General features: G+C 35.4%; 1 protein-coding gene across 1 annotated transcript; it reads left to right on the forward strand.

Moving 5' to 3' along the window:
* Positions 1 to 16,638: 16,638 nt before the first annotated feature.
* LOC134701126 (uncharacterized) lies at positions 16,639 to 19,918 on the forward strand. The gene is made up of 5 exons (XM_063562270.1): positions 16,639 to 17,012; positions 17,325 to 17,848; positions 18,134 to 18,442; positions 18,947 to 19,001; positions 19,414 to 19,918. Exons 1-5 carry the CDS (start codon positions 16,639 to 16,641, stop codon positions 19,916 to 19,918), a joined length of 1,767 nt encoding a protein of 588 aa, XP_063418340.1.
* Positions 19,919 to 23,272: the final 3,354 nt, after the last annotated feature.

Here is a 23,272-nt window from a genome sequence, read left to right on the forward strand (position 1 = left end):
TTTTAGTCTTCATATATATGCCTCTGCAGGAGTAACGTCCCTCAGTTTCAACGAGCTGATCCTTTTGTGGTGACATGGAATCGTTTGATATCGCCAATCATTTATGGTCAATTTTCTTTTATTCTTATGGTGCATTAAAACAAGTATTACTCCACTGCGATGAAATTGATTTTATTAGATTAACAATTTACTGAACACACCCGCGAAATCGCGGGCATTCAGAGCGTATTTGAAAGGATGTAAAGTGTTGTAGGAAGAATTTTTTAAAAGATTTAATGACTTGAGAATTTCAGGAAAATTATCAAAAGTACTAAAAGGTACTTGGGGACAGGAAAATGTTTTTTTTAACCCTCCTCCTTTATTTCCAAAATTCCCATTTTTTGTTTTCTATTAATTTCATTATGAACATACATTTAGTGTACATGTATTATGCACATACATTTAGTGTACATGTATTATGATCATACATTTAGTGTACATGTATTATGAACATACATTTAGTGTACATGTATTATGAACATACATTTAGTGTACATGTATTATGAACATTCCAGTCAGAAGCCTGTAATTCAGTGGTTTTGTGATATTTGTTTTTCGTTCATTTTTTGTACATAAATAAGGCTGTCAGTTTTCTCATTTGAATTGTTTTACATTGTCATTTCGGGGCCTTTTATATCAGACTATGCAGTATCGACTTTTGCTCATTGCTGAAGACCGTAATGTGACCTTTAAATGTTAATTTCGGTGTCATTTTGGTCTCTTGTGGAGAGCTGTCTCATTGGCATTCATACCACATCTTCTTTTTTTGTAAAACATTTAGTGACTTGAGAATTTCAGAAAAGGTATCAAAAGTCAAAGGTAATTTGGGACAGAATAATTTTTTTCTAGCCCGGCTCCTCCCTTTTCCACAAAAAAATCCTTTTTTTTTGTTTGTTCTCTATTAATTTTTATGACACATGAATAATTTTAGCGCTTATCTGTATATAATGAACTTTCATTAAAGGGGGTCGGGACTGGGCGGATTCAGGGAGCCCCCCCCCTTTTCTGGAAAATAATTGGTTGCTTACATAGGGAATCACTGAAGCATGACCGGAGCGGGCCCCTCTTAGGCAGTCAACGGGCCTCTGCGTATGAAAATTTCTGGATCCGCCACAGCGGAGGGGCCCTGATCCCAATATCCCGGGCTTAAAAACATGAAATCCCGAGGTTCTGAATTTATTATACGAATAAAATATCTCGACATACCGAAATTCGAAAAAAAAGAAATCCCGGATCCCGAAATGGTCAATCCTGAAATTTCTATCTTAAAAACACCCGTTCCAGACGTCCTGAAAGTGTATTTACTTTTTACAGTCAATTCTCAGTTTAATAATTGGTTCACAGCGGTCATTGATTGATTATTCAGACCCTCTCTATTAAATAAACCCTGTGACTGCCGGGGATAGTAAACTTGAAAATTCTAACAGACAGAAAAATACACTTTATTCGTAGTATATGTATTTGCTTCAAAGTAAAAAGCAAAACGCAAACCGGGGTTCTAATTTGACTTCAATTTCGTCCAATGACGGATATAAGACAGAAAATACACTGTATTCGTAGTATTAATGTATGTTCAAAGTATACAGGAAACATATCCGGACGTCTTTTTTCTCGTTTTTCACCCAAAATATCTCAATCCGAATAATCAAATGAATGGATGACAAATGCGATTATATGCACTGTACCCATAGGACACAGAGGCATGATGATTAATTTATTGTGAAAAGAAGAGAAGCGACACCCAAAATGAGGTCTTCTCGTTTAATAGTATAGATTTGATACTGACGCAGAAGTATAGATAGATAGAAAGATATATATAGAGAATAATACATGGCAAAATCCGTATCATATGTCGTATCATCCCGACACATCAATATCAGCCCAAGGGCCTTTGGCCCGAGGGATGATATTGGTCGAGGGTGATACCGCATGTGATACGGATTTTGCCATGTATTATACGCTTTATCATATATTTCAACAGAAGAGTATCATGAATATTATTATTTCGCGTAATCGAGTATGAAAGTTACCTTTTTGTGATTAGTTACTAGGAATACGATTATTGATTTATATTCTGGATGCTCGAAAAAAACGTAAAACAAATTTTTCGAAAGAATGCAACATTTTACATGAAAATGACGAACTAGATAATTATAGTAAACACGATAAATAAGTTGGTATTATTGTACTAACAAGCTTATGATCCTGTATCGTTTCTTGACATCCGTTTTAAGTATACTTTTAAAGCATTTTATTAAGTTTGCTTCATTCCCGCCAAAGTCGTCCCTTTGACGCCGTCTTTTGACGTTGACAGTGCCCCTGAGTATTGTGACGTTACACTGGACCTTTGACGTTCTACACAATCAACAAGATTTGTGTGTAGAAGCCATAAATGTCCCTTTGGCAGCAAGAGGGTTAATGAAATGTTTTCTGATCAGTTCTGCTTTTGTCTTGTTTCAAAGCCAAATAACTGCTCAATTATTTATATGAAGCACATGGGTTACCTTACAATCTGTTGTTTTTCAAATATTTTGTTTGTTATTGTATTTATAGTTGCATTTAGTTTGCCAAAAAATATGTTGTGAAACTTGATGTTCGTGACGTCACATACCGAACACAATGACGTCATTCAAAGAATTGACCTATTTTGATGAAAATTTTTCTTTAGCCAAAAAAAGACAAAAAAACTGACTTCAAGTATAAAAAAAAAAAAAAGGTATGCGATACGGGTTTTACCATGCGATACGGGGTATACGATACGGGTTTAGCTATGCGATACAGGGTATGCGATACAGGGTAGGTGATACAGACTGGGAAAACAAACCTTTAATAGATATACAAAATAGCTGTATTTTGTACTAAATATATGATAAATATATTTATCATATATTTAGTACAAAATATAGCTATTTTGTATATCTAATTAAGGTTCGTTTTTCTCATATATTTAGTACAGAATAAGAATAAGAATAAGAATATTTTATTTCCAATTAAAGGGCCCTATAAAGAGCTTTCATGACATTACATACAAGTACATATGATTAGACATAAATTAGAGACATATAATATAAGAAAACAACATTGTTTAGTACTATTAAAAAAAAATGCTATAAAAGGCCAGGACAGAACCAGACAATATACATTTTAGATCTTTAAAATATACCATTTAAAATCATACCACTCAAAATATGTATATTTGTGGCTAATTTGTATTCATTATTTTTGAACTTCTCCTTATCTCTAGATTTTTAGATAAATACTTTCCTAAACATTTATACAGATTTAAATTTTCTTGTGTAAATAGCCATAAAAACTTTGAAAAATTGTCTAACGATTGAAAATTATTACAATTTAGAGATATTTCAGTAAAAAAATCATTTCTGTTATCAATATATAGTGGACATTCAGTTACAAAGTGTATCTCATCTTCAACTTTATTTAAAGTACAGTATAAACATTTTCTGAGTGTCCTTTTCACATAAAGTTTGGCGTATCTATCAGTCTCAATCCTTAATGGATGAGCGCTTATTCTAATTTTACAGATTGATTGTCTTAATCTAAAATCTTTAAGATCCAAATATTTTTCAAAACAAAATAGAGTTTTAAAGGAAAAATAGGTAGTAAGTTTACCTTGATCTGATTGTAAAACTTTATTTCTAATTTCCTTCCAGAAATGGAGATAGTTTTTATATAGCTTATCTTTGATAAATTTTGTGAAAGAGTAGATACTGGTTTTTAAATTACATGTTTGTATGCCTAGCTTTTTTAAAATACAGTCTATACTTGAAAACCATGTATTCACTTTATTATTGTGAAGTTCTTTACTACATACATATGCATCATATAATAAAATGTTCTTAGTATTATTAAGTCGATGAAAATATTTCAACATTGCTAATATAATATAAAAATACATTGGGTATCTCCCTAGTTCAGAAGTCACAGCAAGATTACTGGATTTCTTATTTACACCTAGAACATATTTCATAAATTTGATATGTGATTTTTCAGATGTATCATTCGAAAACACCTTTTCTAATATATATTGATCATTTTTCTTACATGTAGCTGAGTTTAAAGAAAACATACCCCAGACTTCACATCCATAGGTTAAAATTGGTTTTACAGTGTGGTCATATAAATGAAGTAAAGTTGAAACACTAGGGTTTGACGATGACATACATTGTTGTAATTTAAAACATGCTTTCATAGACTTTTTGTACAGTTCATCTTTACATTGAAAAATTTTTCCACTGGGTATAAAAGTGATTCCCAAATATTTATAATTATATGTACAACCAATAGCTTTTTCACCTAGGTAAAAAGGGAGATTAAAATGTCTCCCTGTTTTATTAAAAATCATAACTTTTGTCTTGTTCTCATTTATATTTAAACACCATTTAGAACAGTAATTGTTAAGCATGGTTAACCTTTCTTGCAATCCCTCTGGTGAATCTGAGAGAATAACAATGTCATCAGCATACATTAAACAATCAACCCTTTGGTTATTAACATTAACAGGGTTAGCACAAGAAGAGAAGACATCAGGGAGATCATTAATAAAAGTTTGAATAAATTGGGGCTTAAAACATCCCCTTGTCTCACTCCAATAAATGATCTAAATAAAGGAGTTGATTGATTGTCAATTTTGACACATAGCTTACTTTTATTATACATATTATCTTTAACTATAGCATAAAACTGACCTGCTATGTTGTGTTGAAGTAGTTTAAGTTGAATACCTGTATGAATAACAGAGTCGAATGCTTTTCTGAGATCAACAAAACATGCAAAAAGTTTACCATTTTTGCTATTAATACACTTGTCAATTAAAGTCTTAAGAACAAATATATGATCGGATGTTCTTGATTTTTTTGTAAATCCAATTTGGCATTTACTTATGATATCATGTTCTTCAAGAAAGTGGTCTAGTCTATTATTTAAAACACAATTAAATAATTTACCTATGCAGGTGTTAATAGCAATACCTCTATAATTTTCTGGTTTGCATGGATCACCAGACTTAAAACCCGGGGTTATATATGCTGATGACCATTGTAGAGGATAAAATCCTGTTGAAAATACAATATTATATAGTTTTTGTAACAATGGCACTAAAACTGATGAACCTGCCTTTAACATTTCTGCAGGAATACCATCTAAACCTGATGCTTTTCCATTTTTAAGTTTTCTCACAGAGTTTGAAATTTCTGTATTTGAGATTCTAAAATCTAATTTACAAAATTGTTTTACTTTCTCTAATTTTTCTACCTCAGACTTTATTTCATGTATTCTATTACTATGTAAATTTGATGGCTTATTGAGCTCTGAAAAATATTCATGCCAATCCTCTGGCTTGGCTGAATCTAGAGTGTTATCATTTTTACGTTCTTTCAGTGAATTTATGAGTTTCCAATATTTCTTGGGATCCTGATCCCTTAACTGATCAAGCTGATCTAAAACTTGTTGCTTAAAATGTCTTTTTTTAAATCTTCGCAATTTGGTATATTCTCTGTAACATTTAAAATATGATCCTCTTATAATTGGATTAAAAGGATATTTAGAAAGTAATGCTCCTTAATACAGCTATTTTGTATATCTAATTAAGGTTCGTTTTTCCAGTCTGTATCACCTACCCCGTATCGCATACCCCATATCGCATAGCTAAACCCGTATCGCATACATTTTTTAAATGACGTCACTGTTTGGTATGTGACGTCACGAACATCAAGTTTCACAACATATTTTTGGCACACTAAATGCAACAATAAGAAATACAAAACACTCAAATAAATACAATAACAAACAAAATATTTTTATAACAAGATTGTAAGGTAACCCAGGTGCTTCATATAAATGATTGAGCAGTTATTTTAAGGCTTTGAAACAAGACAAAAGCAGAACTGAAGGTAACCCAGTGCTATGGATCAGAAAACAGTTCATAAAATATAACGTTAATACTCTTCTGTTGAAATATATGATAAAGCGTATAATACATGGCAAAATCCGTATCACATGCCGTATCACCCTCGACCAATATCATCCCTCGGGCCAAAGGCCCTTGGGCTGATATTGATGTCTCGGGATGATACGACATATGATACGGATTTTGCAATGTATTTTCTCGCCTTGAAATGTCCATAATTCTTGTACATGGGATACAAAACATAATTACATTGTGTAGTTAACTATAACAACCCTTAAACTGATGAAGAAAAGATCTTTTAACATTTATCATATTCGCTAGCCAATAGTCCCTTCCTCATTATCCTTGGCCAGCGAAGATGACTTTCACAAAATAGATATTATAGAAAAATAAACTCTCCTGACCAGTACTATATAATTCAACACTTCTTTTTAGTGTTTACCGACATAATCCAAAATTATATGTTATTCTATCTTTTTATCAGATTTTCACAAGTACACATGGCCACACTTCCTACATCTTTGTAACTATTAAAGTGATTTGGGACAAGAACAATCCCTGACTTGTATCTGTTAAACTAGTATTCAAAATCTAAAATGTCACTACAAGACTTTGGGAAACACTATTTTTGCTTGACACTGTCAGAATTTTGCCTCCTACTCCACACACCTTTTAGTCTTCATATATATGCCTCTGCAGGAGTAACGTCCCTCAGTTTCAACGAGCTGATCCTTTTGTGGTAACATGGAATCGTTTGATATCGCCAATCATTTATGGTCAACATTCTTTTATTCTTATGGTGTATTAAAACAAGTATTACTCCATGGCGATGAAATTGATTTTATTAGATTAACAATTTACTAGAACACACCCGCAAAATCGCGGGCATTCAGAGCGTATTTGAAAGGATGTAAAGTGTTGTAGGAAGAATTTTGTAAAAGATTTAATGACTTGAGAATTTCAGGAAAAGTATCAAAAGTACTAAAAGGTACTTGGGGACAGGAAATTTTTTTTTTACCCTCCTCCTTTATATCCAAAATTCCCATTTTTTGTTTTCTATTAATTTCATTATGAACATACATTTAGTGTACATTTAGTGTACATGTATTATGAACATACATTTAGTGTACATGTATTATGAACATACATTTAGTGTACATGTATTATGAACATACATTTAGTGTACATGTATTATGAACATACATTTAGTGTACATGTATTATGAACATACATTTAGTGTACATGTATGATGAACATTCCAGTCAGAAGCCTGTAATTCAGTGGTTTTGTGATATTTGTTTTTCGTTCATTTTTTGTACATAAATAAGGCTATCAGTTTTTGAATTGTTTTACATTGTCATTTCGGGGCCTTTTAAATCAGACTATGCAGTATCGGCTTTTGCTCATTGTTGAAGGCCATAAGGTGACCTTTAAATGTTAATTTCGGTGTCATTTTGGCCTCTTGTGGACAGCTGTCTCATTGGCATTCATACCACATCTTCTTTTTTTGTAAAACATTTAGTGACTTGAGAATTTCAGAAAAGGTATCAAAAGTCATAGGTAATTTGGGACAGGATAATTCTTTTCTAGCCCGGCTCCTCCTTTTTCCACAAAAAAAATCCTTGTTCTCTATTAATTTTAATGACACATGAATAATTTTAGCGCTTATCTGTATATAATGAACTTTCATGAAAGGGGGTCGGGACTGGGCGGATTCAGGGAGCCCGCCCCCCATTTTCTGGAAAATAATTGGTTGCCTATATAGGGAATCACTGAAGCATAACCGGAGCGGGCCCCTCTTAGGCAGTCAACGGGCCTCTGCGTACGAAAATGTCTTGATCCGCCACAGCGGAGGGGCCCTGATCCCAATATCCCGGGCTTAAAAACATGAAATCCCGAGGTTCTGAATTAATTACAACGTACAACTCCCGTTAACGCCATGTGTCGCATAGGGCGCGAATGGAAGCCTTCCATCTGAGTCTGTCTACTGCTGCTTGTTGTGCTTCTCCCCATGTTCTCCATCCAAATTCTGTTCTTTCCTTATCTACCATTCGTCTCCAAGTTTCTTTTGGTCTTCCTACATTTCTCTTTCCTGGTGGTGTCCATGTCAAGGCGATTCTACAATCATTCCAAGGGTCCATCCTCAGGATGTGACCTATCCAACTCCATCTCCTGATCTTAATGGTGTTGGTTATGCTGCATATGTTAGCTTTTTGTAGCAGTTCTGCGTTGGATATCATAGTTGGCCAAAATATCTTAAAGATTCTACGCAAGTTCCTGGTGTTAAAGGTGTTAAGTCTATCCCCATCTCTCTTGCTTATCTTCCAACATTCTGCCCCATATAGCAACACTGATATCACATTGCTTTTATAAATTTTCATTTTGGTGTTTCTACTGTATTGGTTTGATGTTCATATTTTTCTTAGCTTATAGTATGCTGCTCTTGCTTTTTTAATTCTATTCCTTATGTCAGATGTTGCATTGTCGTTGGTATCTATGACCGATCCAAGGTATGTGAAGCTGTCTACTATCTCTAGTTCTTCGTTGTTCAATGTAATCGGCTGGATGTTGGTTGCCTTTACACACATTATTTTACTCTTTTTCTTGTTTATTTCTGAGCCAGTTGTTTTAGCTATCTTTTGTATATCATCTGTTTTAGCTTGCAGCTGTGTTCTTGTTGCTTATAGGAGAGCAATATCATCTGCAACATCAAGATCTTCTAATACCTCTAGTCTTCCCCAGTTGATACCTCGCTTTTTCTGTGTTGTTTGCTTCATTGTCCAATCTATAACCAGTAAGAAAAGGAATCCAGACATTACACACCCTTGTCTGACTCCTGATTTAATGTGGAACCATTCCGAATGTTTACCCTCATGTTCGACTACACAACTGAAGTGATCATAAAATGCTTGTACCATCCTGATTATTTTACCTGGGATTCCATAGTTTGCCATGATCTTTTTTAAGGTTTCTCGATGGATAGTGTCAAATGCTCTTCTGAAGTCGATGAAGTTGATAAATAGGGGGCTGTTCCATTCAATGCATTGTTCTATAATATTTCTAAGGATGAATATTTGTTTGATACAGCCTCGACCTCTTCGGAAGCCAGCTTGTTCTTTACGCAGTATGTTGTCAATAGCATCTTTAATTCTGTTGATGATGATTCTGCAGAGGACTTTCCCAGGTACAGATAGTAAGGTTATTCCTCTTCAGTTTTCACACTCTTCTAAATTTCCTTTTGTTGAGAGTTTGATTATAATTCCTTTTTGCCAGTCTGTTGGTATTTCTTCCCGGTTCCAAATTTTTGTAACTAAATGGCAAAAGACTTTTGCTATTGTGCCTACATCAGTTTTCAACAGTTCAGCTTGTATGTTGTCAATACCTGGAGCCTTACCATTACTGAGTGCCTTTATACTCTTTATTATCTCTTCTATGGTTGGTGGTTCAATATTCATATCGACAGCATCTGAAGGCTGAATATCGGCTAGTACTGGTGGATCTTTCGCATTTAAAATCTCTTCAAAGTGTTCTTTCCATCTCTCTAACTGTTCCTTCTCGTTGGTTATTATATGTCCCTCTTTTGACTTTACAGGTCTGTTCCCTCTCATGCTGCTGTTGGAAATTTTCTTACTCAGCATATAAAGCTTGTTCTGCTCTCCTCTATTTGCTGCCTCTTCTGCACTTTTTGGAATATTATCAATATATTTTCTCTTATCATCTCTTGTACTAAATTTTACCTCCTTGTTCTTATCCTTATAATCTTTCTCAAGCTTTTCTTTCTGTCTTTGTGATCTTGTAGCACTGATTTTTTGTTTTATCTGTCTACGTTCTTGGATTTTATGGATACTGTTGGTAGTAATCCATTCGGGTTGTTTCCTGTCTTTAAATCCCAGTGTTTGTTCACCAACCTCACATATTGCTTGTTTGATATCTAGCCACTGTTCTTCTATGCCTTCTGTTTCTCCCAATATCTGAAATCTGTTCCTTAACCCCAGTTTGAACTCTTGTGCAACTTTTGGTATCTTTAGCTTATCTGTGTCATATCTTCTCTTCTATCCCTGATTTACTCTCTGTCTACACAGTTTAAACTCTCTGTCTACACAGTTTAAGTTTAACTCTGGATATAAGTAGTTCATGATCACTACCAACATCAGCACCTCTATATGACCTTACATATTCCATAGATCTTCTAAACCTTTTGTCAATCGTGATGTGATCAATCTGATTCTTGATGTTTCCGTCTGGTGACGTCCATGTATATTTATGAATATCTTTATGTTGGAATATGCTGGAGCAAATTACAATGTTGTTTGTCTAACAATAATCCCGAAATAATTCTCCGTTCTCATTGATAACACCATACCCGTTCTTCCCCATTACATCTTCATATCCAACATTATCTGATCCTATCTTTGCATTCATGTCACCCATTACAATTATCATATCATGTTTATGAACTTTTGCTGTTACATCGTTCAAGGTTTGGTAGAATTCCTCTTTTACTTCATCAGAAGCGTCATTCGTTGGTGCATAACACTGTATTATGGTCAACTTTATATGTCTAGAAAAAAAATCGAGCTGTTATCATTCTTTCATTAATAGGTTTCCATTCCATGAGTGTTTTTCTGTTTGCTTTTGATATAATAAGTGCTACTCCATACTCATGTCTTTCTGTTTGTCCTGAGTATAGCATAGTCTCACCACCTCTGAGGTTGATCTTTCCTGTTCCGGTCCAACGACATTCACTAATACCCAATACATCAATTCCATATATAGTTGTTCATTTCATTTACTACCTGGTATGTCTTTCCAGGTGCATACATTGTTCTAACATTCCAGCATCCGACCTTGATCTGTTTTCTTTGGTGAACCAAAGGTTCTCTCCTGATGTTTGCTTCCAATTGATTCTGGGTTTGGCCAACATCATTCATTAAACCTTCTAACTGATTTCTGCTTCTGGTCTCACCTCGGTATTTCCCATCAGAAAAGTCGTTCTTCCATTTCGCGTTTCTGTAACTTTAATGTTTTTTATAAGGATAGGTTGTTGGCCTATCGCTCAATCCCCAACCTGGAGAACCAGAGAATCTTTACTCAATGTTTCTTTCCTATAGATCCATTGCCGACCAAGGCTGACGAGTCAAATCTACCCGGTATTTTATATCAGAGTTTTCTTCTCCTATATGAATTGCCTTTCAAGGCTGACGACTTTCATCTAGCCGGCAATTAACCCATAGCTGACATAGCTGGGGCAAGGTTGATGAGTGCTAGTGCGTATCCACACGCCGGTGGGCCTACACACTTCATCTCTAGGGTCCTTGCTACTCCGAGATCCTCTACAGTGAGGCCTAGGACACAAGGTCCTAGTTACCGTGTGCTGTCGCGGGGAGGCACTGTAGAAGCCTTTTTAGTGTAGAGGCTATGTACTGGCAGGAAAGACTTACGCACTCGGCTTTCTTTTCACCTATGAATATAAGCTATCCAGCGGCAGTTTAAGAGTCTATGACTCCCAACTGCACTAGGCGCATACACAAACCTGTGGCAACACCACCAGCACACAATCTGAATTAATTATACGAATAAAATATCTCGACATACCGAAATTCGAAAAAAGAAATCCCGGATCCCGAAAGGGTCAATCCTGAAATTTCTATCTTAAAAACACCCGTTCCAGACGTCCCGAAAGTGTATTTACTTTTTACATTCAATAACAGTTTAATAATTGGTTCACAGCGGTCATCGATTGATTATGCAGACCCTCTCTTTTAAATAAACCCTGTGACTGCCGTGGATAGTGAACTTGAAAATTCTAACAGACAGAAAAATACACTTTATTCGTAGTATATTAATTTGTTTCAAAGTAAAAAGCAAAACGCAAACCGGGGTTCTAATTTGACTTCAATTTCGTCCAATGACGGACATAAGACAGAAAATACACTGTATTCGTAGTATTAATGTATGTTCAAAGTATACAGAAAAACGCAAACCGGAAGTCTAATCTGACTTAAAATTTCGCCCAATGACGGAAACATATTCGGACGTCTTTTTTCTCGTTTTTCACACAAAATAACTCAATCCGAATAATCATATGAATGGATGACAAATGCGATTATGCACTGTACCCATAGGACACAGAGGCATGAAGATTAATTTATTGTGGAAAGAAGAGAATTAAGCGACACCCAAAATGAGGTCTTCTCGTTTAATAGTATAGATTTGATACTGACGCAGAAGTATAGATAGATAGAAAGATATATATATATATAACGATAAATAAAAAAAAAAGACTGGTTTCACCCATAGGTGCTTGAGGACAGGATCCTGTAATGAGCCCCCCCCCCCCCCTAGTCCCTCCCCCTTATTATCATAAATCTCAGATTTTAAAATATATACCATATCTATATCTATGATCTATCTATCTATCTATCTATCTATCTATCTATCTATCTATCTATCTATCTATCTATCTATCTATCTATCTATCTATAATACTAAAATTACGAAGTCCAATTTTTCAGCCGTCATCACGTAAAAACGACGAATCAAAGAATTCAACTTTATATATCACTAATATAGTACAAAGGTGTAGATTGAAAATTACACCACTTCAGGCCCTTTTGTTTTCCACGTAATTAAGATTGCCAATAATTAAGAAGTTCCGGGTTGAGTCCGATACCGATACCAATAGTATATTCACCTGTTACCTATTACCTAATCTGTACGTTCCGCATCTGACAGGCGCACTACCAAACGGTGTATTCAGGGTTAATATGCTATATACACGGCCTAACACGGGTCATAATCACAGGGTTGACACTTCTAAATTGTCAAATAGCTACCTATTTTAGTATTTTAATCAGTAAGACTTTCTAAGATAACAAAACTAAAAATGAGGAACAGTTTTCAATTTGTTAGTGGGCATACATGCACGACGTAAAACAGCGAATCAAAGAATTCATCTTTATTTATAACTAATATAGGATAATGTTGTTGATTAAAAAATACTCCGTTCCAGGACCTTTTGTTTTCTAAATAATTAATATTACCAATAATTGATAAGTTCCAGTTCGACGGGTTCAAACAGAAAGATTTGAAAGCAGAGAAAAACTGTGTATCTTATGATTCGGCATGACTTTATCAGATGACAATACTAATACTAAAATAAGGCTTGCGCATAGTTATATACCTTAATTCAGTCACGGACCCGCGATATCACGGGTGTGTTCTAGTATATACTAATATACCATATTTTTACTTTAAATATGCATGTTTACTGAGGGGACAAGGGGGGTTCAAATAACAGCAAAACAGTAAATTGATTTGGCTAAAAACAGATAACAAGGAATTGAAAAGGGATGATAACAGATAACAGTAAATGAAATCTTAAAATCAGTCGGTCCAGGACCAATACAGTAGATCTTATTATACATGTATAACTGGTTATAAGGACCTAGAGATATATGGGGACCCTCTCACAGGGACTCGGTTAGTGGATTTTCTTTGCTTTTTTTAGCAATGTGCAGATTACTGTCTATAAATCAAAGGATTTTTCTGTATACGGATATGGATAGTAAACTGCATATTGCTAGAAAACAAAGAAATATTGATGCCAACGTTAAAAAAAGTTAATAATTTTATACACATAGACAGGAAATACGAAAAAGAGATTGAAAAAACATATAGATAAAAAAACCGAGTCCTATGTTTACAGAAACGCGAAATTCATGGATTTTAACAGAAAAAATCAATAATTAAATAACATGAATAAAAGACTTTGGAAAAAAGGGAGAGCGCTTAAAATAATTGTCCTGTCTCCAAGTACTATATGACTTTTGATACTTTTCTAAAATTCTCCAGACATAAATTATTTTACAAAAATTCATCCTACAACAGTTTACATACTTTCAATCAAGTACTAAATGCCCGCGATTTCGTGGGTGTGTTCTAGTAGAAATAGAAATTAGCTCAAGTGACTATTCTGATAGCATAATAGAAATTAGCCCGAGTGACAATTTGGATGAAACCTAGTGAAACGTGTACACCAATCATGCATCTTATGTGAAATTATTAAATATGAAGAATTTGGGTACTGCATTGGAACAACTGTTAGATTTTTAAAAGGATATTTGTCAAGAAATTAAATTGCAGACACATCTTTATTTGCAGCAATGGTTCTTGAGCATCAACTTTCACTATGTGAAGCAGTTAAAAAGGTTTTTTTTTAAATTTTGGTAGTCAGGGTCCTCTTTCATGTATATACAAAGAGGAGTAGCACTTCTAAATGTAAATGATTAAAGCAAGAGCTGTTGTGTAATTAACAAAAGGCAACATTTCACTCACATACTTAAACTATTTTTATATTTTGTAAATAAGTATAAAAGGAGATGTGGTATGATTGCCGATGAGACAACTCTCCAACAGAGACAAAAAGACACAGAAATGTAGCTAATCATACCGCTTTCGACTATGAGCAAACCCATACTGCATAGCCAGATTGAAATGAGAAATACAAAACAATTCAAACGAGAAAACTCATCTACAAAATAATGAACAAAAAACTTAGCAACAAACAACATCCACTAAATTACAGGTTCCTGAAATGGGACAGGCATATACAGAATGCGGAGGGGTTAAACCTGTTAGATGGCGCCCAACCCTCCCCTCAACTTGGACAGTTATATAACAGTACAACATAAGGTTAATAAAGTTATTGTAAAAGTTATAAGTGGATTTTAGTTAAATTTTGTACAAATTGAAATTGTTATTTGTACAAACAAGAATGTGTCCATTGTACACGGATGCCAAACTCGCACTATCATTTTCTATGTTCAGTGGACCGTGAAATTGGGGTCAAACTTATAATTTGGAACTATAATTACAAAGTTCATAGTATAGGGAACATGTGTACTAAGTTTCAAGTTGATGTAACTTTAACTTTATCAAAAACTACCTTGACCAAAAACTTTAACCTGAACTTTGCACTATCATTTTCTATGTTTAGTGGTCGGACCATGAAATTGGGGTCAAAACTATAATTTGGCAATAAAATAAGAAAGATCATATCATGGGGAACATGTGTACTAAGTTTCAAGTTGATTAGACTTCAACTTCTTCAAAAACTACCTTGACCAAAAACTTTAACCTGAAGCGAACGGACGCACAGAGGGACGCACAGACGGACGAACGAACGAACAAACGGAGGCACAGACCAGAAAACATAATGCCCCTCTACTATCGTAGGTAGGGCATAAAAATGTGTACAAAGTCAAAATACAAATAATAATTTGAAGTAAAACTGTGTACAAAGTCAAAATACAAACTATAATTCGTACACATGTTTTGTACAAATTATATGTATACCAAGTTATACATCTAAAAACATGTTCACATGCAGACAATGGAATTTATTACAACTTGAGAATAATAATAATATGTACTGGAATGGTCCTGGACCTCACTGATTTATGTTTATGTGATAAAATTGAGAATGGAAATGGGGAATGTGGCAAAGAGACAACAACCCGACCAAATAAAAAACAACAGCAGAAGGTCACCAACAGGTCTTCAATGTAGCGAGAAATTCCCGCACCCGGAGGCGTCCTTCAGCTGACCCCTAAACAAGTATATACTAGTTCAGTGATAATGAACGCCATAATAATATCCAAATTGTACACAATAAACTAAAATTTAAATAATACAAGACTAACAAAGGCCAGAGGCTCCTGACTTGGGACATGCAGGCGCAAAAATGCGGCGGAGTTAAACATGTTTGTGAGATCTCAACCCTCCCCCTATACCTCTAACCGATGTAGAAAAGTAAACGCATAACAATACGTACATTAAAATTCAGTTCAAGAGAAGTCCGAGTCTGATGTCAGAAGATGTAACCAAAGAAAATAAACAAAATGACAATATTACATAAATAACAACAGACTACTAGCAGTTAACTGACATGCCAGCTCCAGACTTCAATTTAACTGACTGAAAGATTATGATTTCATCATATGAACATCAGGCACAATCCTTCCCGTTAAGGGTTTAGTATCATACCATCATACCATATATGAGCCGTGTCATGCAAACAACTGTTTTTAGAATAAATGTGTTTAGTTCCGACGCAAGTCCTTATCGGTGACTCAATATTAACGCCAAAATATGCAATCTTTAATGACTTGACAACAGTATCGTAATTATATCCTTTCTCAATAAGTCTATTCTAAGGTTTTGAAAGTTTTTGAGGTGAATACTGACACCCTTGTGCTTTATAAAGAATATTTCCATAAAATATTGTATGTGAAATGCCTGAAATTGTGGGCTGGTGGTTTGTACCACAGGATTGTGTAAGCGTCTAGTGTGGTTGGAGCCATAGGCTCCTTATCACCGCTGGCTAGCCTGCTCTGTAGGTGAAAAGAAAGCCGAGTGCGTAAGTCTTTCCTGCCAGTACATAGCCTCTACACTATTCAAGACTTCTACAATGCCTCCTCGCGACAGCACATGGTAACTATGATCGTGCATCCTAGGCATTATTGTAGAGGATCTCGGAGCAACAAGGGCCCTAGAGATGCAGTGTGTAGGCCCATCGGCGTGTGGACACGCCCTTGCACTCATCAACCTTGTCCCAACTATGAGTAAATAGTACAACTGCTTTGTGGTTAGATCTGGGAAGACCAAAGGCTATGGGAGCAGACCCAGAAAAAAAAGCCGGGAAGATGGAACCCGTCAGCCATGGTTGGCAATCGTCTATGGGAAGGAAAACACAGACAGCAAAACTCTATCCTGCAGGCAGTAGATTTCTCGCATGGCTAATCACCAGGCAGAGTAAAAAAAAGCTGATTACGGAAACCACACCAAAAGAAACACTGAATTGCGTGAACGAGGACATACGTCATACAGATGACTCAATGAATGTGTCTATTGAAAGCAGAAATGCAGCTAGGGCCAAGAAGTGTGGACTCCTAACGCCAAAAAATGTTCTCAGCATAGGGGCATGGAATGTGCGGACCATGTATGAGACCGGGAGAACAGCACAAGTTGTCAATGAGATGAGAAGGTATAACATTAGTATACTTAGTGTTAGTGAATGTAGATGGTTAAACAACGGATCGATTACAACTGACACAGGTGAGACCATACTGTACTCAGGCCGAACAGACAACAAACACTATGAAGGAGTTGCTTTAGTTTTGAGTAAAGAAGCAAAAAGAGCTCTTTTAGAATGGTAACCAGTTGATGAAAGGCTAATTATGGCAAGATTCTACTGAAAATTTTCAAAACTAACATTGATTCAATGCTATGCACCTACCAACGAAGCTAGTATTGAGGACAAGAATAAGTTTTATGACAAATTACAATCGCTTGACAGTAAAGTACCAGCACATGATTTATGTCTTGTAATTGGTGATCTCAACGCTAAGATTGGAGCAGACAACTCATGTAAAGAAAGAATAATGGGCAGACATGGTTGTGGAGAATGCAATGAAAATGGTGGACTCTTAGTAGATTTATGTGGCTTAAATGATTTAGTTATTGGAGGATCCTTATTTCCACACAAGGACATACACAAACTTACCTGGAACTCACCAAATGGCAGAGATCAAAACCAGATAGACCACATAATTGTAAATGAAAGATGGAGAAAGTCTCTGATGGATGTCTGTGTCAAAAGGGGAGCAGATTGTGAAAGTGACCATCACCTTCAACTTGGAAAGATAAAACTTAAACTGAGAAAGGTAGTCAGACCACAGCATAACAGAAAAGCATATAACATGCACCGCCTCAAAGACAATCAGATAAGACAAAAATTCAACATCAGCATAAGAAACCAATACCAAACACTACAAAATATCAGAGAAAATAACGACAACATTGGTCCTGATCTAAATGAACGTTGTCTCATTGGCACTCACACCACATCTTCCTATATCTATTGGAACAAAGTAATAACTATGTTTAGTGATACAGCTGCGAATGTACTATGACTTAGAGACAGGACAAGGAAAAGGTGGATTTCAGATTCAACCTGGAATGTTATAGAAAAGAGAAGATCTACAAAAAGTAAGTGCAATCAGGCAAGATCAGAAAGGTTGAAAGAAAAGCTACAAATAGAATACTCTGAGCTTAATAAAGAAGTTAAGAAAAAAGCAAAATAAGACAAACTGCAATATATTGAAGGATTGGCCAATGAAGCAGAAGAGGCGTGCAAACATGGAGAACTAAGCACTGTATATAAGATCACCAAACAGCTATGTGGGAAAAGTAACAACAATGACACACCAGTTTTAAGCAAAAATGGAGAGGTTTTAACATCTGAGGCACAAAAACTTGAGAGATGGGCAGAGAACTTTCGGGAAGTTTTAAACAGAGAACCACCAGACATACCAGCTCAATTTGATAACACCGAGGCGAAAATGGAAATGGACATATCAGAAGAAAAATTTGAACTTGGTGAAATTAAGAAAGCACTTTGCAAGCTCAAAAATGGTAAGTCAGCTGGAGTAGACAATATCAGTGCAGAACTCCTTAAGGCAGATGTAGACACAACGGCATCAATAGTACACACAATATTTAGTAGAATATGGGAGGAAAAGTTATACCTGAAGACTGGAAAGAAGGACTACTGGTTAAGCTTGCAAAAAAGGGTGATATGAAGAATTGCAACAACTGGAGAGGTATATCTTTATTATCTGTACCTGCAAAAGTGTTCCTTAGAGTTATTGCCAAGCGAATAATAGATGCTTTAGTTGACATACTGCGGAAAGAACAAGCAGGTTTTAGAGCCAATAAAGGGTGCAGTGACCACATATTCACACTCAGAAACATCATAGAGCAGTGCATAGAATGGCAACACAACATCATTATAAATTTTGTGGACTTTGAAAAGGCTTTCGATAGCTTGGACAGAGATAGCATGTGGAAAATATTGAGAACATACGGAATACCAGATAAAATAATTAACATGATCAAATTATTTTACAACAACTACAGATGCTATGTCCTACACAATGGAACCCAATCCACCTGGTTCAATGTACAATCTGGAGTAAGACAAGGATACATCATCTCTCCCCTTCTTTTCCTCATTGTCATCGACTGGTGCATTAGCAGAACACTTGGAAATAGAACAACTGGAATAAGATGGTCGATGAACACAATCTTATAGACCTAGATTTTGCAGACGACATATGCCTTTTATCAACAAATAGAACAAACATGCAAAACAAAACATCAAGACTACATGCGACTGCTCTATCTGTAGGTTTAAAGATCAACACACAAAAGACAAAGATAATAAGCCTAAATGAAAAAAATATAGAATAACCAATAACACTAAAAGGGAATAAAATAGATGAAGTTGAAAATTTTACCTATCTTGGCACCAATATCAGTCAGGACAATGGAACTAGCAAAGATATTATGGCAAGGATCAACAAAGCCTGAACTTCTTTCTGCAGACTACGAACAGTATGGAAAGCAACATCAATATCCAGGTCCACAAAAATCAAAATCTATAATAGCAATGTGAAATCAGTTTTGCTATATGGTGCAGAGTCATGGAGGGTTATCAAATCTGACTTCAACAAACTATCATCATTCCATAATGCATGTCTTCGTAAAATTTGCAAGATCTTCTGGCCAAAAACCATCAGTAATAAAGACCTCTACAACCTAACTTTTCAAAGAGACATCAGAGCAGAAATTAAAGAAAGGCGATGGAAATGGATTGGCCATGTTCTAAGAAAAGACAAAGATGACATTACAAAGATAGCTCTTCGTTGGACACCAGCAGAGGGGAAAAGAAAGAGAGGGAGACAAAAAGAGACATGGCGACGCACAATAGAGAGTGAACTGAGAATCATAGGAATGACATGGGGAGAAGCAGAAAGAAAGGCACAAGACAGGCAACAGTGGAGGGCTTTGGTGGTGGCCTCATGTGCAAATGCGCACGAAGAGGATTAAAGAAGAAAAAGAAATGCCTGAACGTATAAGAAGTTTGCCTGTTGAGCTATATTTACGAATGATGTCTTTATATCGATGATAAAATTTAGTAAATGTTTTGACTAGTTTGTGGTATCGAAAACCCTGGTGTAATAATTTTTATGTGATGTTTGTTTATACTGGAAAGTTTCTACAAATATGTAACCTCCATATATCACCAGTGGAAATACCCCAATAGCTATAAGAGGATGCGGTATGAGTGCCAATGAGACAACTCTCTATCCAAGTCACAATGTTCACTTATCTTCAATTTCTACTTAAGATTGGCTGTCAAAATGCTAACATTCAAATTTTCAATAACAGTTAACAGCAAATACAATCTCACAATAACAGATAATAATAAAAATAAAAGTCCTATAACAGCTAACAAGGAATAAGACAATAACAGCTAACAGCAAATACATTTTCGGAATAACAGATAACAAAAAAATAAATTACCCCATAACAGCATAACAGTTAAACCCCTTGCCCCCCTCTTTACTATCAACGTGAATCTCGACTAAAGGGATCGTTTCGCTCTATAGTCGAGATTCACGTTGATAGTAAACATGAATATTTAAAGTAAAAATATGGTATATTAGTATATATATGGTACACATAAGTGATATATATTTAAAAATTTGTGATTTATGATAACGGTGAGGGACTAGGGGGGGGGGGGGCTCATTACAGGATCCTTTCCTCAAGCACCTATGGTTTCCCCTTTAAAATTCAGTTGCTGGTTAAACCCAGATAGAGAGCTTCTACTCCGAGGAAGAGTGAATTCCGACTCAACGATCAAAACGTCGGATACGGATGTTCGTGATAACGACATAATAATAAGAATAAGAATATAAGAATAAGAATATTTATTATTCCAATCAAGGGTCATTGATGGGCATCATAACATGTACACATAAAACAATACACCATGATTTGTAACAGAAAAACATTTTTATATAATAAAATGAAACATTAAAAAAAGTTCAGAAAGATGTTATTATCTTCATTCTATAAAAATAATATACATTAAATTCCAGGCAGGATCAGAACCATAAAATCATTACAATTATCATTGTTATTACATACATTAATTAACATTTCGTCTAACATCTAGACATGTAATAATATAGCTCCCCAAATAGTTAAGTACAGACAAATTTTCATTAGTAAATAACCAAACAAATTTTGCCTCATTTGAAAGATGCATAAAATTAGGACAAATACAGTTTATCTCCTTGAAAAATATCTCCCTATCATTTTTGTATGCTGGACAACTCCTCGAATAGCCTACAACAGGGGCGAATCAAGGATTTTTGAAAGAATTCGTAATTCCATACAACGGATTATTTACCGCCGATCGAATCGATACGAAAAATCTTGTACGAGTATAAGCTAAAACAATGTATGTGAAGTTAGCAGCCGGTTCGTTATTCGTTATTCGATATTCAATATCCAACCGGCTGCTAGCAGCCAGTTTGATATTCAAAATTTAGTGAAAAATCATAAGAAAATTAAATACTTGAAATTATAAAAAGCACGATTTTCGTAGTCAAAAGGACTGATAAGATACGTAGGAATCATTAAAATGACCTTTTCAAGCTGTCGCATTTTCTCGTTGTCCTCGAATATAAACCCTTTTCCGTGCGACTTATTTGTCTGTATGTAATATAGAGTTTTGTCATAAAAACGACTTCAAAGATGTACTTTTGTGTATAATGTTTCTTACGACAAAAAGCAAAACCAATAACTCTAGAAATATTTTTAACTATAAATAGAAATAGATACGGAAAGCTAAAAAAAAAATTTCAGTCAAAAAATGTCCAAATTTTAGGACAAAGGGCACAGGGTGGTGGTGAGAGCCCCCTGCTCTTTCAATCTTTCTAATATTTAACAGACATTTAGTCAATAGGTAGATACAAACGTGACTAAAAGGACTTTGGGTACACTTCCTGTCTTCTATGTTTACGGAGCGCCCAAAGTGCCAGTTGGATATTCAAAATATATAGCGAAAACCTACCCGAGACCGCTTAAATGAGGTTGAGACCCCCCCTGGTCTTTCAATGTCCATAAAATTCAACCAAATCATTTACTCTGTATATATAAAGATTGTATTAGATGGAGGTTCCAGAAAAACGTCATCTTCAATATCTACGGAGGGCTAAGATTGTCACTTTTCAGTCAAAAAATGTCCAAATTTTAGGACAAAAGGCACAGGGTGATGGTGAGAGCCCCCTGCTCTTTCCATCTTTCTAATATTTAAAAGACATTAAGTCAATAGGTAGATACAAACGTGACTAAAAGGACTTTGGGTACACTTCCTGTCTTCTATGTTTACGGAGCGCCCAAAGTGCCAGTTGGATATTCAAAATATATAGCGAAAACCTACCCGAGACCGCTTTAATGAGGTTCAGACCCCCCTGGTCTTTCAATGTCCACAAAATTCAACCAAATCATTGACTCTGTATATATAAAGATTGTATTAGATGGAGGTTCCAGAAAAAAACGTCATCTTCAATATCTACGGAGGGCTAAGATTGTCACTTTTCAGTCAAAAAATGTCCAAATTTTAGGACAAAGGGCACAGGGTGATAGTGAGAGCCCCCTGCTCTTTCAATCTTTCTAATATTTATCAGACATTTAGTCAATAGGTAGATACAAACGTGACTAAAAGGACTTTGGGTACACTTTCTGTCTTCTATGTTTACGGAGCGCCCAAAGTGCCAGTTGGATATTCAAAATATATAGCGAAAACCTACCCGAGACCGCTTAAATGAGGTTGAGACCCCCCTGGTCTTTCAATGTCCATAAAATTCAATCAAATCATTGACTCTGTATATATAAAGATTGTATTAGATGGAGGTTCCAGAAAAACGTCATCTTCAATATCTACGGAGGGCTAAGATTGTCACTTTTCAGTCAAAAAATGTCCAAATGTTAGGACAAAGGGCACAGGGTGATGGTGAGAGCCCCCTGCTCTTTCAATCTTTCTAATATTTAAGAGACATTTAGTCAATAGGTAGATACAAACGTGACTAAAAGGACTTTGGGTACACTTCCTGTCTTCTATGTTTACGGAGCGCCCAAAGTGCCAGTTGGATATTCAAAATATATAGCGAAAACCTACCCGAGACCGCTTAAATGAGGTTGAGACCCCCCTGGTCTTTCAATGTCCATAAAATTCAACCAAATCATTGACTCTGTATATATAAAGATTATATTAGATGGAGGTTCCAGAAAAAAACGTCATCTTCAACATCTACGGAGGGCTAAGATTGTCACTTTTCAGTCAAAAATGTCCAAATTTTAGGACAAAGGGCACAGGGTGATGGTGAG

The sequence above is a fragment of the Mytilus trossulus genome, unplaced genomic scaffold (genome assembly GCF_036588685.1).
Source record: "Mytilus trossulus isolate FHL-02 unplaced genomic scaffold, PNRI_Mtr1.1.1.hap1 h1tg000220l__unscaffolded, whole genome shotgun sequence".
Classification (NCBI taxonomy): Eukaryota; Metazoa; Mollusca; class Bivalvia; order Mytilida; family Mytilidae; genus Mytilus; species Mytilus trossulus.

What these genes read in the sequence shown, in the direction of transcription:
- LOC134701126 (XM_063562270.1), top strand. Translation starts at nt 16,639, where the DNA reads ATGGGAGCAGACCCAGAAAAAAAAGCCGGGAAGATGGAACCCGTCAGC. An exon ending in GTTGTCAATGAGATGAGAAG is followed by an intron (nt 17,013 to 17,324) that starts GTATAACATTAG and finishes ATCGCTTGACAG; the next exon opens with TAAAGTACCAGCACATGATT. An exon ending in ACTTTGCAAGCTCAAAAATG is followed by an intron (nt 18,443 to 18,946) that starts GTAAGTCAGCTG and finishes CAACAACTACAG; the next exon opens with ATGCTATGTCCTACACAATG.